This window comes from Tiliqua scincoides, chromosome 5, assembly GCF_035046505.1.
Source record: "Tiliqua scincoides isolate rTilSci1 chromosome 5, rTilSci1.hap2, whole genome shotgun sequence".
Classification (NCBI taxonomy): Eukaryota; Metazoa; Chordata; class Lepidosauria; order Squamata; family Scincidae; genus Tiliqua; species Tiliqua scincoides.
The window spans coordinates 78,857,101-78,874,810 of record NC_089825.1 but is presented as its reverse complement, the minus strand read 5'-3'; the positions used below and the strand labels follow the sequence as shown (position 1 = coordinate 78,874,810).

The 17,710-nt window shown below is 46.1% G+C and overlaps 1 protein-coding gene across 3 annotated transcripts in view; it reads left to right on the top strand.

Moving 5' to 3' along the window:
* Positions 1-1,389: 1,389 nt before the first annotated feature.
* Positions 1,390-17,710, top strand: part of PLCD3 (phospholipase C delta 3) — a 56,192-nt gene continuing 39,871 nt past the window's right edge. For all 3 annotated transcript variants that reach the window (XM_066631303.1, XM_066631302.1, XM_066631304.1), the window contains exon 1: positions 1,390-1,813. In XM_066631303.1, coding sequence (XP_066487400.1) covers positions 1,693-1,813 — 121 coding nt within the window. In that variant the 5' untranslated portion in view covers positions 1,390-1,692. The remainder of the gene's footprint in view (positions 1,814-17,710) is intronic.

Here is a 17,710-nt window from a genome sequence, read left to right as displayed (position 1 = left end):
TTAACCCTTTTAACACTTTGTAAGGTTTGAATTTAGAGTTAGAGAAAGAAAGCCATAACATAAAAGTAATTGGAAATCACAGGACTGTATGTTCTTGTACATTATCACCAACTTCATCATTAAAACAAACATACATGCAACAGGAACCAATTATCAACAAATTTCTTGTTTCTTCTTGTTTCTCTCTCTCATTTCTCTCCCTTCTTTCAGCCACCTATATCCAACTGGTCAATTTGCTTCTTAGTAGTTTATTACAGAAAGTACAAAGTCTGAAAAACAGCAATTTATAATGATAAGTGCTCTGTGAGTAGAATTAGCAAGCTAGCCCAATATCCTGAGCAATAATCATAAGCGGCCTGAAACATGAGCATATGTGCACATGTCAGTGTATATGTGGGTGAACACCCTCAACACCTGTTCTGGGCCAGCCCAACCATAGAGGCAAACAAGGCAAAGACCTGGGGCATCAACAGGACTGGCCCTTCCATGAGACCAAATGAAGCAGCTGCATTGGGCAGCAGATTGGTGGGGGTGCCTGCCTCTGTCACCTCCTTGCTTCCATGCTTCCTTCTCCTTCCAGTCCCTGGATTGGAAAAAGGAAGAGGGGGACAGAGAGAGAGGAAATGTGATGGGGAGGAGAGTGTGGAGTTGGAACAGTGGAGAGTAGGAGAAGCAGATCATTGGTACATCATTGGGTGGGGGGCAGCATGTGGTTTGCTGCTCTGTTTTCAGGAGGTCTTGGGCCCCCGGTACCAAGGTCCTAGAGTAGCCATTTTCAACCAGTGTGCCTCGGCACCTTGGTGTGCTGCCAATGGTCCCCAGGTGTGCCACGGGAATTTGGGAGAGGGTCATTTATCACAAGGACCACTGGGGGATGTGAGGCCCCCATTGACAGCACAGTGTGCCTTGTCAGTTCTCAAAAAACAGATGGTGTGCCTTTTTAGTGCCTTGCCAGCCTTCTGTGAGATGAAAAGGCTGAAAATCAATCAATGCCCTAGAGGCATCTGCTTGCCCTAAGCAGAAGAACCTTCCACTTTTTGAGGAGGTACAGAGAGGCACCTTAGCAGCTCTGGACAGGGTGACATCCCCTTCCTCCCAGGGGATGCTGTCAAGAGTCTTGGGATTTCCGTTTTAAAGGAAGTTTTCCCCTGGGCAGTGTACAGTAGTCCCCTGGTTAGCTACTGATTCTTTCATGTTGGGCTGCTCTCAGATGTGTTAAGACTGAAATGGGGGAGAGGGGGAGTGACAGATCTTGGGCTGGCCCTTCTGACCATGACCAGGGCACTTGGCATGGTCTCTGAAGCACCACGTGTCCCATGAAGCCTGTGGGTGGGGGCAAGAGAAGAAGGCAGGTTCCTTCCGGGGTTTGTGAGCCTCCTTGCCGATGAACCTGGAAGAGACACACACACACCCAGGCCCAGACCCATCCCTCCCTCCCTCCTTCCTTGCAGGCGGGGGAGAGAGGGCGAGAAAGGGTTAAGCCCCTTTGCCTGCGTCGCTGAAATGTGAGAGCCTCTCTGCTGCTGCTTCTCCAATCTGTGCAACGCCCAGCTGCGCGCAGGAGACCGAATCCGCCCCCGGAGGCATCGCACAGGGCGGGCTGCGCACTTCTTGCCCCCCAGAGTGGACTAGCGGTGCAGGCAAAGGACTTCTTGGGGGCGAGATCGGGCACGATCCGTGGGAAGCTGGACCATGATCTGTGGCAAAAGGAAGAAGTCCCGCTTGGAGAACCAGCAGCAGCAACAGCAAGTTTTCGTCCAGCCTTGCAGCGGAGTTGCCAAGCTCTCGGGGCACCGCGCCTTCAAGAAGCTGGGTGAGTGGCTGGCTGGCTGGCGGGCAGGGAGAGGGCGAGCCTCCTCCGAGCTCTTCCCCTGAACCACCCCGGGCATCTCCACCTTGGCACTCTTCCCTTCCAAGTGCGTGTGATCCGCTCCAGAACTTTTTGTTGGCTGTGAGTCCGCAGGCAGCTCCAGCAAGGGTTCAGTCCCGGGGCTCCAGCCTGCTCCTGAGCATGTGTAGAGTGCATCACCCCCTCCCCGTTCCTTCAATGGCGAGATTCGCCCACAGTTCAGAGAAAGTGGCAGCGCCAGGAAAAGTTTGCTGAATGGGGGGAGGGGCAGAGGAGTCAAAATGAATGGGGGGAGGGCATTTGATCACTTGTTCAGATTTCGGAAAGAAAAAGCTCTATCGTTCCTATTGATGTCCCCCATCCTAAACAGAAATGGAAGTGACCCCACCACTGCTCTCTGTAGCTTTTGATGCCTTTTATATGCATTGATTGATGATCGTGAAGAAAAGCACTTTGAGCATGTGAAAAGTGCTGATCCTTCAACATAGGTAGCAATATGGGGACGAGCCACTTGTTGGGGGGGGGCGCTTGCCCCCCTCTCCCCCCTTTTTGGTACCACCTATAGGGCATAATAGATGGTGGGGGGCAGAAGGGTTTCTCCAGAGCAGAGCTGTGGTGTTTGCAGACAAACCTGAACTCATCACCTTTATTATTAGAAACTAACCCCCTCCCCCCAGTTTTAGGCTGAAGGCTGGGTCTGTGATCTGGAGGAAGGGGATGCCATTCAAGGGGCTCTGCAGGGCTTAACTGGCATCACAGCTCAGCCCTGGGAGACAGCCTTGTTTGCCATGCCAGTTTTTGCCCTTAAGACATGGGAGGTAATTAATAGCTAAGTGCCTTATTACTAACATCAGTGCCATTTGTAGTTCTGCTCAGATCATAGCTGAATAATGATTACCAAAACAGTGTTTGTTTCCTGGCCTTTAAGCATCATTCAGTTGATTGTGTTATCTAAAACGAAGTCAACAGTGTCATATAAAAATGAATGATATGAGGTTTCCGTGATTCAGCTCTTGGTTGTTTGATTGGCTAGGATTTATTACGCTAGTGGAAAAATTGATTATGGCTACAGTCTTGTGTACACTTACTTGTAACTAAGTACTATAGAACACAGTGTGACTTAAAGCCCAATCCTATACCTGTCTACTTGGAAGTAAGTCTCATTATAGTCAATGGAACTTTCTCCCAGGAAAGTGTGGATAGTATTGCAGCCTTAGGAGTAAACACAAATGTGGGATTGTGTTGGTGCACTAAACAGGACAAATGAAGGCGATGGAACTTGGCATTCCTCTTTGACTTCTGCAGAACGAATTATACAGCACAGAGTTGAGCTGGGCTTAGACACAACAGTTCCAATTTGGGAAACAACCTGTGGTTGGGAACAAGTTTTGGCAGGCAGGTCTGTGGTTATTGACTGGTATGGATTAGCAGAGGCATAGCTGTCAGCTTTTCAGGTTTCGAACAATGTTTACCTTTCTTTGTGAAACAGTTTCTTTATGAGTTGGGCAGGGCATGGCACAGTGTTTGCTGAACAGTGCTTGGAGTTTGAAATAGAATAATTCAAATTATATTTAACATAATATAGTTGAATTACTATATTTGAGTTACATTCAGGGGTGTAATTGAGTGGGGGCAAGTTGGAGGATTGGGGTTCTGGGGCTTTTCTTACAGCTTGAGCAGTGATGTCATCAGCAGGAGTGCTTGGGTGCTGCCTTTGAAACTGTTTTCAAAGCCAGGAAGAACAATCAGGCTTAGAAAGAGGCAAGCTGAGAAATTTGCCTAGGGTTATGTTAATGTATAGCAGCAACTGTTACCCTGCACATGCCCGATCTTGTCTGATTGCGGAAGCTAAGTAGGGTCAGGTCTGGTTAGTACTTAGATGGGAGACCACTTGGGAATACCGGGTGCTTTAGGCTTATACCATAGTCTTTTGAGACTGAAGGTTGCCGCCCAGCCTAGTCAATTGTCTTTGTCAAGGGCTACCTGAGATTATTAATGTCCCCCATTAAAAAAAATATTTGATTTATTAATAGGAGTTATCCGAGTGTTTCTCAAACTGTGGGTGGGTCGCCGGCCAATTTCAGGTGGGTCCGCATTCATTTCAGCGTTTTATTTTTTAAGATATTGGACTAGATGCTACCATGGTATGTGATTGCATTTAGGGAAATGTAACAGATCTATATCTTTAACACCTTTAACATTTATATCTTTAATACTTCGACTGATCTAAGTCGACCAACCTTTTAATCAAATAATCAATTATTTTATTACAGCTAAATAATTTAATTTATTTTTTTAAATTTAACCCCTTTTTGCCCCATCCACCAGTGTACACATTTGGTTCCTGTTGCGTATATGCAACATTGAGCATATACTCTCCTCCTTGAAAATGCTCAAGGCAATGTACCATAACCCCATCTTTACTGAATTAATAATCAAAATAAATGTGTGTATTGTTTGGGTAAAAAGGGGAGGGTGGCTTTTTGAGGCTGTTGAAAGAAATGTGAGATAATTTACAGTACAAGAAACAAAAGCTACCACTCCATATGGGGGCTACCACTTGCCTCCATATCATAGAAATGGGTTATAGATCAAACCCAGGATCTGAAGTTTTAGGTAAGCATGGCAGCTCTTTTGAAAGACCAAATTTCCAAATGAATGCAAATTCCAAACCCATTTCTGCTCTTAACAGATTTTAAAAATACTAGGATATGTTTTGTCTTACTGCAACCCTTTTTGTACCATATCACCCCCACTAATTCCTGTAATCTTGATTAACCACAATAGCATCTGTTTATGTAGTCTTAAGACTACACCATCCATCATTCAGAGTAACTGCGAGGAAAACATGCATGCTCAAAAATATTCATGGTCAAGCAATGGATGATTCTACAGAAATGGCGATGGGAACAGACCTGACTGGACAGGTTTCCCACAGAAAGAGGTTTGATAATATGATTTCTTCTTGCAAAACATGCAATCCCCAACAGTACTGCTTTTTTTGATAGGAGAAAAATATCCTCCCAAAATAGCAGGTGGCCTTCCACTGATGGTGTCTGGTCTATAATTAATCATGTGCATTGGTCTTTTCAGTGTGCACAGTCAACATAGGGTCTGATGCAGGAGATTACAGTTGAGCAGTGGGAAAATCAGGTTCATTCCACTGTTTGGCTATGAGACATGGGGTAGCTGCAGGCAAGTCATATTCTTGCAGCTTTGCCGACCACACAGGCTTTGTGGAGGGTGAAAGAGGTTGCATACTTATAAACCTAACGTATAAGAAGTGTAAAAGTCTTGCAGCTGTGGGAACAACCCTCACTTGGCTCAAGATGGAGTACAGGTAGTTGTGTGTATTTGTGATTTATACTGTCATGTGCCAGACACCAGTAATTTTTTTTCCCCAGAGTTGTCGGTTTGTGGCATGGACACACTCATTCTACTTTCACTTGTGGTAATAAGATGTTTGCCTTGCTTTAAAGAACTGTACAGTACATTCAGTTTGACCAAGGTTGAGTATGGGACAAAATAAATGTGTCTGTATTCCATTGCTGGAAATGAGACCAATTTCAAACCACTTTCAGTTCCATTATCATCTGAAGACGATCGTCTCCAGACCCCTGTCATGTCTCAGAGTGGCCAGGGAAGTGGTTTTTCTCAGCTTTGATAGCTAGAGATGGCTGAAGGCAAGATGGATGCTGGCTGGTACATCTAAGATCATTGCGCCTGGGAAGGTTCGAGGGATAGTTTTTGACTCCAAAGTGTGACTTCCTGTCTGCTTGGTGGGATATGTGGAGCTTGGCTTTCTATCAGGGATTGCCCTGTAAAGGGTGTCGGACTCAAATGGATTGTGGCATTGCGTCGGTCACCCAGCAGTAGAGTGGGGCCATGTCCATAGATGTTGCAAATGTCCATTTTATCTGCATTCAGCATGAAATCAGCTGTTCTAGACATTGTGGTATGCTAACATTGGAACAAGGAGAGATTTATTAATGCAGCCCTGGTGATTGACCTAATCCCAAACATAGAATGAGTACGGTGAGTAAGGCTGCCATCCTGTACACACTTATCTGGGAGTAAGTTCCATTGAATTCAGTGGGACTTAGTTGTGATGAGTAGATATGCCTAGGTACATGCTGTAAATGTTATTACAGTCAATTCTCATTGGAAACTGGAAAACTCCATGCTTACAGAAACTGCGGTTATGGAATCATTGATCCTACGCGGAAAGTAGGGTCAGGTTCCTATGGACCCTCTACACCAGGGGTGTCCAAACATTTTGGCAGGAGGGCCACATCATCTCTCTGACACTGTGTCACGGGCCGGGAAAGAATTAATTTACCATTTAATATTTGAATAAATTTACATAAATGAATATATTAGAGACGGCACTTATATGAATGAATGAAGGTCTTGGACTAGCTCAAGGCCTATAAAAGGCCTTGCACAAAGCAAGGTCAGCCTTTCCTTCACTACCACTGCTGCATCACAGATATGAATCAGCAAGTAGTGGAGGGAGCCCTCTTCCCACAGCTCAGAGGAGTTCAACCTCTCAACAGTTGTCCTCATGCTGAGAGCAGTTGTTTTGGGCCAGCACAGGCTCCAGCAAGTCTCTGGAGGGCCAGAGGCTCATTGGAGACTGGGGGCTCACTGAGGGCCTGATTGGGGGCTTCTGAGGGCAAGTGGCCCCTGGGCCGGGGTTTGGGCACCCCTGCTCTACACTGTATGATCTTTATGAACCTGAATCTTACCTTGAACTCTGTGGGTTGGGTGATAGTGAGGCTAGTTCAACAAGTTTGTAGTTTCATTAGTACAATGCTTTACTGCCATTGTTGATACACCATAAATCAGTTAGCACTTCATGTAGCACTTAGCACTTAACTGTGACCTGTTAAGCTGGCAGGGAGAACCCCTGAGAACATGTGGAGACTTGTTAAGCCGCGAGAACAACAGAAGTTGGGAGAACTGCCTGAGGCCTCTCAGACTTCTTTGGGCAACTGCGAATGGGCACGAAAAGACTTCATATGTGACAACATAGGTTACACTTTTATTGCTGCGGATAAGCAAATCCACAGGAATGGAGTCCACAGATAATGAGGACCGACTGTATGTATAAACACATTTGCCTTGCTGTCTCCTAGAGGCCCCAGAACAAGCAGTCCCATCTGCCAGTTATTCAAACAGGGGCTGAAACTCACATGTGGCTGTAACTGTGGCATATCATAGCAGCTATTATTGAGTCAATGTGACTTGAAGAGTGCCACATGTGTGGCACTGTCTCTATTTTTAATTAATTCTTTTAAAAAGAAAGAAAGATGATGGGGGTGGGGAATGGACACAGACTGGCCAGATAGGAAGTCTGGACTTCTGTATCTCTGCACAGGCACAAGACAGAATTTTTGCTAGGTGCAACCTGTCATACTGAAATAAGAAACAGGCACCTTCCATAATTCCTGCTCCTTCGTAAATGCTGCAGTTCGTGGCAGGGTTGGCTGAAGCTGTTGGGCTGCCTGAGGCAGCTCATAGCTCTGCCTCTGCCTCCTAGACCTGGCTTCTTCTTTTGTACAGACTCTTCAATCAGAGCTGGGAAATTGCTCCCAGAGTGCTCTACCTTTACTCTTTTGTTTAAAGGAGGAAAGAGTGAAGAAGATCCTTCTCTCACTGTGCTCTTTTACAGTGCCTGGTGGAGGAAGGTGAGGGAGCCAGATCACTGCACCCCAAGTATTGGAATGCAGCAATCTCACTCCTTCTTCAACACGGGCAAAGCAGAGAATACAGGGCACAATGGGAGTGCACCCGGCATTTCTTGTTTTGATTAGAGAGCAACGCAGAGGAAGCGACTGGTAAAGATTCTAGCTTTTCTATCCATGGTGGCAGAGTGCGGGGAGGTGGCAGGTGTCTGTTCACTGCCCTTCTGCTTGGGCCCCAATCTGCCACCTAATGCGAATGGGCTCATTCGCATCATGGATGGGCTGGCCCTTGGTATAGAAGTGCTATGTTCCTTTACAATCTGGAATGAGAAGAACAAAGGCAGACACAGAAGATAAACAATTACAATGGGATCCCCTTATTGCCAGTTGGGATTAAAAGTAAGTCCCTGGTGTGAAAAGGTGAAACACTGGTGTGTTCGCCGATATCTCCAGACGGTAGAAAAACATCCCCAGGCAGGTGTGTTTTGGCAGTCCCAGATACCCAAAGTGTATTGCCAGCAGGACAAGCCTGAACCTGCCAGTTTTATTCTTCTGCTCCCTGGAGATCACACTGTTAGTAGCCAAACCCTCCTAGAAAAGTGCAGCCAAGTGTGTTGTGGGGATCTTGATGCTTGAGGCTTTCTACTAGATTAGATTATGAATAAATAGATTTTGAATAAATTAAGGCAAGTCTGACCCTGGAGATAACATCACACAGTGAGTCCAATCTAGCATGTTGGGATCAGTCTACACATCTAGCAGAATGAGGTTGAAGAACCCTGGGGTGGTAGAATGGATGGACGAACCTTAGATGGCAGGTAGGTGCTGCTGTTTTTGAATGCCGTTCTGCTTCAAAGATTCCCTGCAGGTAGAAAACTAGCATACCAGGTTGCAGAGTGATCTCAAAACTCTTCTCTCTCATGTGTTGGTTTTCTAGTTGCAGGAAGCTTTCTGTTGAGGGCTGAGGCATTCAGAAAACGACATCCCCCACCATAAGTTGTACAGTTCTTTTCCTGTCACTTTGTATCTATGGCCATAATTCTATACATACATATACATAATTCAATACATATACATAGGCCCTCTTGAAATCAGTGACGCTTACTTCCTCTTCCTCGATGTAACTAAGCTACTATGTATCATTGAAACAATTGCCTATGTTTCCCCTGTTTACCACTGCCTCCATCCCCTTCCTTCCATCTGTGGTATCAATTTCTAGATTGTAAGCTCCTCAGGGCAGGGTTCTGTCTTTTTGTTCTGTGTAAAACTCCATTCACATTGGTCGTGTACATATATGCACAGTGCATACATTGGGTCCTCGGTATCTGCAGGAGATCTGTTCCAGGATCCCCCGCAGAAAGCAATGTCAGCTGATAAATCCATGGAAGGGTCTCAAAGGACCTCCCAGACACAACTGAAAATGCCTTTGGTCACATTCAGTAGGCCTTCTGTGGCATGGGGAGGCCTCCAGACATGACTGGAAGTCTCTGGTGCAAACCAGAAGGAACGCTGGAGACTTCTGGTCATGTCCAGCAGCTTTCTGAAACTGAAATTGATGGATGCCAAGCCTTTGGGTAAGGAGGACCCACTGTAGCGTATAGCAGACATGCACAAGATTAGTCTGGAATTGCCCCACTGCTGTCTGTGGGATTTAACATGGTAGCAACCAAGCCCCATTCTTTGTTTGTTTGTTTGTTTGTTTGTTTGCCTGCCACATGCAGAGGGTTCAAAGCAAGTAACCATATGTTGATCAATGGAGCACAGTTTTCAACTGTCTTTTTCTGGATTGTGCTCTCCTGTGTTTTGTTTCTTTTCAGTAACTGAAATAGTATAATTGCCAGCTCTTCCACCCAAGGCCATAGTTAGCATCATCACCCAGTGCTTACACCAGTCTCCATCAACTATGAGCATTAAATTCACCTTCTCCTGGCTGGGACCATCAGTTATACCCCCTTGGAAGTCTCTCCAGGGACCAGTCCACTTGGTCCTGGTGCAATTTCATTATTAAGCAATATGAAAGAGTTGGTGCCTCGGTCTTGCTGTTTGGCTCTTCTTGTACACAGTGGTGTATCAAGGCAGGAGGGCAGTCTGCTGTGGGTGTCAAATATGCCACTGAACAGTCAATAGGCCTGGCCTGCCCCAGGGATCTCAAGGTAGACGCCAGGTCTACCCTTCATCTCAAGTGGCTGGTAGTCCTGGCCTCTACTAGGGGATCTCAAGGTCAGGTCTACCCGTGGCTTTCAGCAGACCACCCCAGGTGCCAAGTACTGTAGGCACACCACTGCTCATTCCTTTTTCCTTTTGTATAGCATCTGTTAAGCTGTGAGCTGTGACTATAAAGTGTCAACTAGCTCTTGTGCCAGTCTCTAAGATACAGATTGGACCCCTTCCAAATAAGGGGCAAGTAGTGGAAAGTGTTGTTGTTGGAAAGGCATTTCTTGCACTCGACACACGGTACTATCTCTGTTTGCTTATGATAAGGTTTTGTCCTGCTTATAGATACTAAGCTCGCTTTCCACCAATAAAAGGGGTCCCTATAAAAACTGTGTGTACTGTAGATTCTAGGTATGTAGGTTTGATATTGGAAGAGAAGAATCAGGAAATGAACACGCCGAAAAGGGCCTGAAAAACCATCCGTGAATAATGTGTGGATGCAAGCTTGCGCATGTGCATTCAAATAGCTTATGCTGCAAAATTCCTTGAGAATTGCTGGCAAAAACAGCCCCTTGCCCTGGCACGAAAGGGGAGAGTACTTGATGGAACAAAACAGTGTCCGATTTCCTGCATCTGTAGGAGGTATGTGTGATCTAGGGCTGATTCTCCTTGAAAATACCTGTTTCAGTTTTGCTGCAGTTAGGATGCTTCCTAGTCTAGTGACTAAGGGGAGAAATATAATATTGAGAGCCAGGATGTGGTGTGGGAGTTGGATTTAGACCTGGAAGACTCGGGTTCAAATCCCCGCTCAGCCATGAAACTTCCTGGATGGCCTTGGGCCAGTTACTATTCCTCAGCCTCACCTACCTCACAGCGTTGTTGTGAGGACAGAAGGAGAGAAGGAACTATGTACATCACCCTGTTGTACTTGGAGGAAGGACGGTATAGAAATGTAAAAAATAATAACAATATCAGGAAGGAACTGCTTAACTTTTCACCTTTTGCCAGTTTTTCTCTGCAAAAGCTTCCTTGTGTTAGCATTATAAGAGAAACATGGGTTTGGGAACTCTGAATTTGTCTTGTGTAACACTAGAATTTTCTGAAAACCAGCTTAAACCTGTTCTATAGGCATCTATAAGGAAATCTGAAGGAAAGGGCAAGCTGTTTGTCAGCTGATGAGGGCCCTAGAGGCAGGTGAGGATGTGTATTTAAGGACTAAGGTCAGATCTTTCTCAGACCACATGCATGAAACTTGGCATGACTTCTGTTCTCAGGATGCAACTGGGGCAGGAATGTAGCCTGTGGATTTCAGCACAGGGTGTGAGGCAAAGCTCAAAATTCTTCTCCTGCTGGACAGGGCTGTTTGGCAAAAGGTTTGTTGCTGTTTTCAGGCCAGAGGGAGAAGTGGAGTTTTGTTTTTGAGAGCTGATGGGAAGCTCTCTGTTCAAAAGGGGCACAGGTCAAATGCTGGCATTTGACTTTATGGGCTTGGTAGGTATTTTCAAGAACAGATAGGGTTTGTCAGAACCCTGTTTAAAAACAGTTCTTTTTTTATGTGCTTTGGATTGTTGTTTTCTGAGATCCACCCAACAGTCAGCAATAAAAAGTGTGCCCCCCCCAATATGTTTGGTGAGGATCCAAGTTCAAGTCCCTGCTCAGCCATGAAGCTTCCAGGGTGACCTTGGGCTAGTCACTTTCTCTCAGCCTCACCTATCTCACAGGGCTGTTGAGAGGTCAAAAGGAGGGAATCTCCTTGGAGGAAGGTTGGTATAAAAATGTGAAAAATAAATAACACCCCCTAGCCTGATTTCTAGCTTATAAGAGGTCTTCTTGAAGAGTGTGGTGAGTTGTAGGAGAGCCATGAGCTGCATTAGGGATCCCTAAAGAGCCTGATACGGGTTTTCTGTTTGACGCTTCAGCTTACAGCAGTGCTATTCAAACTGGGGCGTCGCGACACCCCAGCCTGAAGGCCCTGGTCTCTGCCCCCTTAGGGGCGGGGGCAGCCTAGAGGCGGGGGGAAGGCAGTGGCGCGATCCCCAGGATCACACCGCTCAGGGGGCTGCAGGGGCTAGGGTGCACTTACCCAAGCCTCCTGCAGCCTCCCTGGGGTGCGGGGAGCCCGGCGCGACTTCTGGCAGGGCTCCCCGCAGCAGGGAAAGTGGATGCGGAGCGATCGCGCGGGAGCCCTGCCAGAAGTCGCGCCGGGCTCCCCGCAACCCAGGGAGGCTGCAGGAGGCTTGGGTAAGTGCACCCAAGCCCCTGCAGCCCCTTGAGCAGTGCGATCCTGGGGATGGCGCCGCTGCCTTCCCCCCGCCCCCGCTGCCTCCTCTGCCCGCCCCTGCAAAGACTTACTGGCTCTCAAACTTTCCCAGAGAGTTTGAGAACCACTGGTCTACAGTCACAAGCCAGATTTCAAGTCTTATAGGCTAAAAGAGAAAGCAATCACAGTTATTGGCCAGCTGACTGAAAAGGCTCTCCTGACTCAGAGCTGGTGTAGTACAGTAGTTAAAAGACTGAGGGCTAAATGACACTGTATATTCAACATGTCATTAATTGGATCGAAAGTGATCCTTTTTTTTTTTTGTATAAATAAATACAGCTGTAGGGGGCTTGGGACTGCAGTGTGCAGTGGGAAGAGAGTTAAAACCTGTCCCTCTCCACTGTTTTCCTAACTCTCCCTAAATGGTTATAGCCACAAACAGCTGTTACAGATATCTGCTTCTTGTGCAGGGGGGAAATTTAAACCCCCTCTATACAATGCTGTATGCTTCTGATCTACTTTCTGTGTTAAGCCTGTCAGTTAATACTGAATGTAACAAATCACTATAATTTGACTCTTAACTATGAACCAAGAAGTCCTTCGTTCAAATCTTGCCTTTGTCATGAATCCACTAGGGCTGAAATCCTATACAGTACAAATTTTCATGGGAGGAAGTCCCACTTGTCATGAATATGTACAGTTTAGGCCTAGGAGCATGTAAAGCCTGAACCAGTTACCCAGTAACAGAGAAGTGGCTTGCAGTCCTAGCTGCAAGGAATTTACAACTCAATGGAAGGTGATGTGTAGCACCTAAACAGACAGAGAGGCGCCCATGGATCTCCAGTGGGGAGGGGAAAGACTAGCATCCAGCCTCACTTCGGGAAGATTCTGGCCCCAAGGGTCTCTGATTGGACAGTTTAAATGAGTACGGGGTCACCCCATCCTGTTAGCAAGAGAAGGATAAGAACAAAGGCCAAAGGGGTGTCTTGGTCTTTTTGTCTTTGTCTTTTGGCATGGGTGCAACACCCTGCAGGCAGAGAGCCTGCCAGGGCCATGTGGCCTCATAGGTAACTGGGAGGAAAGATCTACAAAAGAAGCTTACCCAGGTGAGAGTTAGGGAATAATAGAGATAGCCAGTTAGCTTTGTTATTTTAATGCTGATATGTTTCCTAGAAGTTTTATGCCTCTAGCATTTGCTGCCTTTTGTAACTTTATGTAACCCTATGTACTTAATAAAGTAAAAATCCTTTTACTAAGTTGTTTCATTGTCTGTTGGGGACAAAGGTTCAGAATCCTGCCTAGCTGTTCAGCAAGCTACCAAATCCTCATTGAGGACTAGTAACTTGAGGACTGAGGCTTTAAGTAAAGAGAGTGCTCAGTGCCTGCAAGGGATAGAATTAAGCCTAGAGGGACTCAGTGTCCCTGGACTGAGACACTGGCACATACAGGGTGGTGGCAGTATTGCCGAACAGGGGTCCTTGAGGGCTCTAGGGTTCAAGAACCAAGAACTCTGAGCACCCCAAAACCCTGGGAGTTTACGACACCACTGAACTCAATAGGACTTATTTCTGAGTAGATACACGTTGGATTGTGCTGTAGGTGACTTTAGGCATGCTGTTCTTGATCTGCCTCACTCTTCTCCATCTGCAATGTGGGGATAACAAAACTGACCTACTTTTAGGATGTTCCTGTCTTGTCACAGCAAGGTAATGTATATCAGTGGTTCCCAAACTGTGGGTCTGTTCCCACTGTTGGGTTGCGACCTGATTTTTGGTGGGTTGCCAAAGGATTATGGAATAGATCTGAGATAATAGATCTGACCTAAAAATAGGGAGATACATCTAAAAATGTCTAAAAGATACATTATCTTGCTGTGACAAGACAGGAACATCCTAAAAGTAGGTCAGTTTTGTTATCCACAATAGGGATAATAGATCCCTATTGCAAGCATGTGTACAAGCTACAGTACTGATTTTAAAAAAAGATTTAAAAAAAATGGGTCCTGGTGCTAAAAAGTGTGGGAAGCACTGATGCATGTGAAGTGCTTTGAGCATGGAAAAGTTCTCTGTAAATTCTCATTCTTATTAATAATGATTTTGTTCATTATTACCTTAGGTCATCTTCAAATGACAGATTTTTTTTTTGTCCACAGTCCCTGTGATTTTACAGCAGATTGAAAGGGCTTAAACTTCTGCTCAGATAGCTCAGAACACTGGAGAGCTTAATCTTCCACTCATGAAAAGGTCAGCATTGCAAATCCTATATAAGGAGTCGCATTAAAGGGCCCAATCCTATCCAACTTTCTAGTACTAATGCAGCCACAATGCAGCCCCGAGGTAAGGAAGCAAACATTCCCCTACCTTGAGGAAGCCTCCATGACTGCCCTCCCACCACAGGATGCAGCACATGCCCCATTGGCATGGCTGCATCAGTGCTAGAAAGTTGGATAGGGTTGGCTCGAAGTTTCAGAACAAGCCAGAAGTGAGAAAGAACCAGCAACTTCTGCTTCCTCTTCCGCCCTTTAAGAGAAGTCTGGGAAGAAGCCATGCAGTTTGGGAGTGAGGGAGTACAAGGCAGTTACATGGCCTGCTTCCCAGACATCTCTTAAAGGGTGGAAGTGGAAGCAGAAGTTGCTGGTTCTTTCTCACTCCTGACTTGTTCTGAAACTTTGATGTGACTTCTTTTATAGCACTGGGATTCATCCTTTTTGGTGCCACAACCCAGACAGATAAAGTATGTGACTGGGGACTTACCAATAATCTTACCCCCCTCCCAAGACCCAATCCACCCACCCCATTTCACCCTACCTCTTGTGTCTTCACAAAAACCCTGTGAGCAGGGCCAGCCTTCGGAGCTGTGGGGCAAGACAGCGAGAAGAGGCTGTGCAGGATTATATCAAGAATTCAGTTTTGATAAGGCAATACCATTATTGGATTGGATCCAAGCCCTCTGTTGCACAGGCTTTGAAAGGTTGCCGTGACCGCCCAAAGGAGGCTTCGCGACTCCATTGGGGTTACAACTCACAGGTTGCAGAATAGTATTCTATAGGATTTGCAATGCTGCCGTTGTCATGAGCAGAATATTAAGTTCTCCTGAGTTCCTCGCTCCTAACCACCTCACTAGAATCCTTTCCGGTGTGGCGTTCAGGAATGAGGCCTTGCCTTCTTCCTCCATCCATCATACTCAGGCTGATGACAGTTGGCTGCTACAGGTGCAGGTCTTGCAGTCCGTCTGTGCCAACATTCCAGGGTTGCAAAACATTCCAATGCTAAGAGACGGTTCCCTTTCTCATTAACCTCAGGAGGCCCAAAGCCCAGCAACAGGGAACTTCCAGAACCTGCCTGCCTGATTGTTGACTCTGTACAAGGGAAATAGAAAAGTCATCTGTGAGCTCTGTGCATCAAAATCACGTTGAGTTATAGGAATGGAAATTTGTGATCCTGCCTCCTCAGCTAAAACTCAATATATCAAACTGTATGCTGAGACACACTAGTGTGCGGTGAGGGATTAACTCGGGGTTGGCCCATTCATGAAGCTGATGATGTGGCTTTTGTCAATAGGTGGGTGGCAGGAGGAGAAGCAGGGTGGCCCTTGCCCTGAGTCGGCCACCACCTCTTCCAGCTCATCATGGATATAAATAAATTAATTGCATGTAAAAGGTGGTTTGATCACAGATACCACAGACTTCTACCTGTTGCTTTTAACAGTACCCCAAGCTGCAAAACCAAACTTTCACCCACCTATGGGCGAGTATGGTGGACTCACAGGCACCCTTAAATTTATCCATGGACCGCTCAACCAGATCTACCACCTGATGCCACCCTGATCTGCATGCTGCCTCTCCCCTAAAGTATGGGAAATGAGAGGTGTTTTGTATTGGTGCTAGAAAGGCACTCTGCATATGCATAGACGCACTCTTGTTTATTTTTTTCACATTTGTATTCTACCTTTTCTCCAGTTGCCAGTGTGGCTTACAACTCATTTTAACCTCATGTCAGTCCTATGAGGTAGGTTGAGGCAAGTTTTATGCTGAGAGACAGCAGCTTTTATGTTGAGAGACTATCCAGTGAGGTTCAAGACTTGGTAGGGATTTGAACACAAGTCTCTATGGTTCACATTCAACACCAATTTTCAGTTGGAAGGTTGAGACCCAGAAGAGAGTCATGTTCCCATCAATGGCAGGTGATGACATCATTTTGTGTTGTGCTGTCATCATCATGTTTGTTTATACATTTATATATTTATACTTTTTTTTTTTAGAGAGAAAGAAGAAAGAGGGAGGAGAAAAATACAGAGACAAGTGGAGAGTGGGAAAAAGATGGGGTCATGAATGAAAAGTGGTTGGACTATTACAGGTTGGGGTTAAAGGTGGGACTTGAAAGACTAGAGGCAACTGTATCACATATATGCCAGACAGATGCAGGGAAAAACACATTGGCATTGCATCCGGGGATATAAGAAGAATATATATGACAAGGCATATAAACAAAGATGCAAGCAGTATCAATGAAAGAGGATGAAATATGAGTGGAATGTCTTGCAGAACTCATTCCATTTCTGGGCTCAAGGGCTCGAAGAGTTACGTAAGGATAGCAATTCAAATATAGACAGTGAAGGACCTCTTATGCAACAGGCACTGAGCTGTGAGCAATGCAGAATTAGCAGAGGTTCCTTCAAATTCAGAGGCAGCTGTGACGTTTTTACTTGTCAGGATCACTGTAGCCTTGGTGAACTGGCTTGGTGACGCTTCTCGGAGGCTGTGCCTCTCATTGTTCTCTTGAAGCAGGAAACAGAAAGAAGGTTGGATTGAACCTATGACCTACGGGTGGGGTTCTGTGCAACAACTGAGGGATCTTCCCTCTTGTTCTAGAAGGGCTTCTGTGTGGTTAACAAATGATGTGACAGGCAGACATTCAGCAGGTGTGATTGTCCAACCACAGCAGATGTAGTTGTCCACCCAGAGGTTCTCAAAGTATGCACTGTGGCTCCCCAGGGTCCCATGGCACACTCATGGGGTGTTGAACAGTCTTTTCCTCTTGCTGCCAGGCTGACATAGTGAAATCTTGCGCCTTTCATCCGAGATTTTGTTCAATGTCAGCCTGGCGAGCCAGGAAGAAGAGATGGCACAGCACCACGTAGTACCCCTGTGAGTGTGAAGGGCTCCACGGATCTGGTGAATTTGGGAACCACTGCTCAAAACCAACACTAGTGCACCTCTATAAAAACTGCTGGTTGCATTTCTGCCTGTCGTGCAGTAGTGAAAGACATAGGAGCACTGTCAAAAGAGAAGGGTGGTGACTTCAGTGTCCCGCTCCTAGCCAGTTCAAAGGTATCTGATGCAATACTTCTTTTCTAGAAAAAGATATGCTGGGATTCAGCTGTGTCTGAAAACGCCACCCCTGTGGTGAGAGAACCCTTCCTTGATGTTTACCAAACCACTGAGTTCCTACAGAGAATCTCCATGCCTTCCAGCCCTGGCATACTTGTTTTCTGCATATGGGGATATTTTTGTTTTCATGGAGGATCATTTGTCCACGAAAGCCTCCACCTGCATTCCAAAGTTGTGTAGTTCCGACCCGACTGTATCCGTTCAGAGGGATGTATCCATTCAGATGATTATCTGAGTGCCCCTCTTAAGCAAGAAGGGAAAGAGCATAACTGACACATAACAGGGGACTCTGGATTTAATATTGTGCGGTACTCAGGACCTGGTTAGAGATGTCAATGTTACGGAGCCATTTGGGAACAGTGATCATGCTG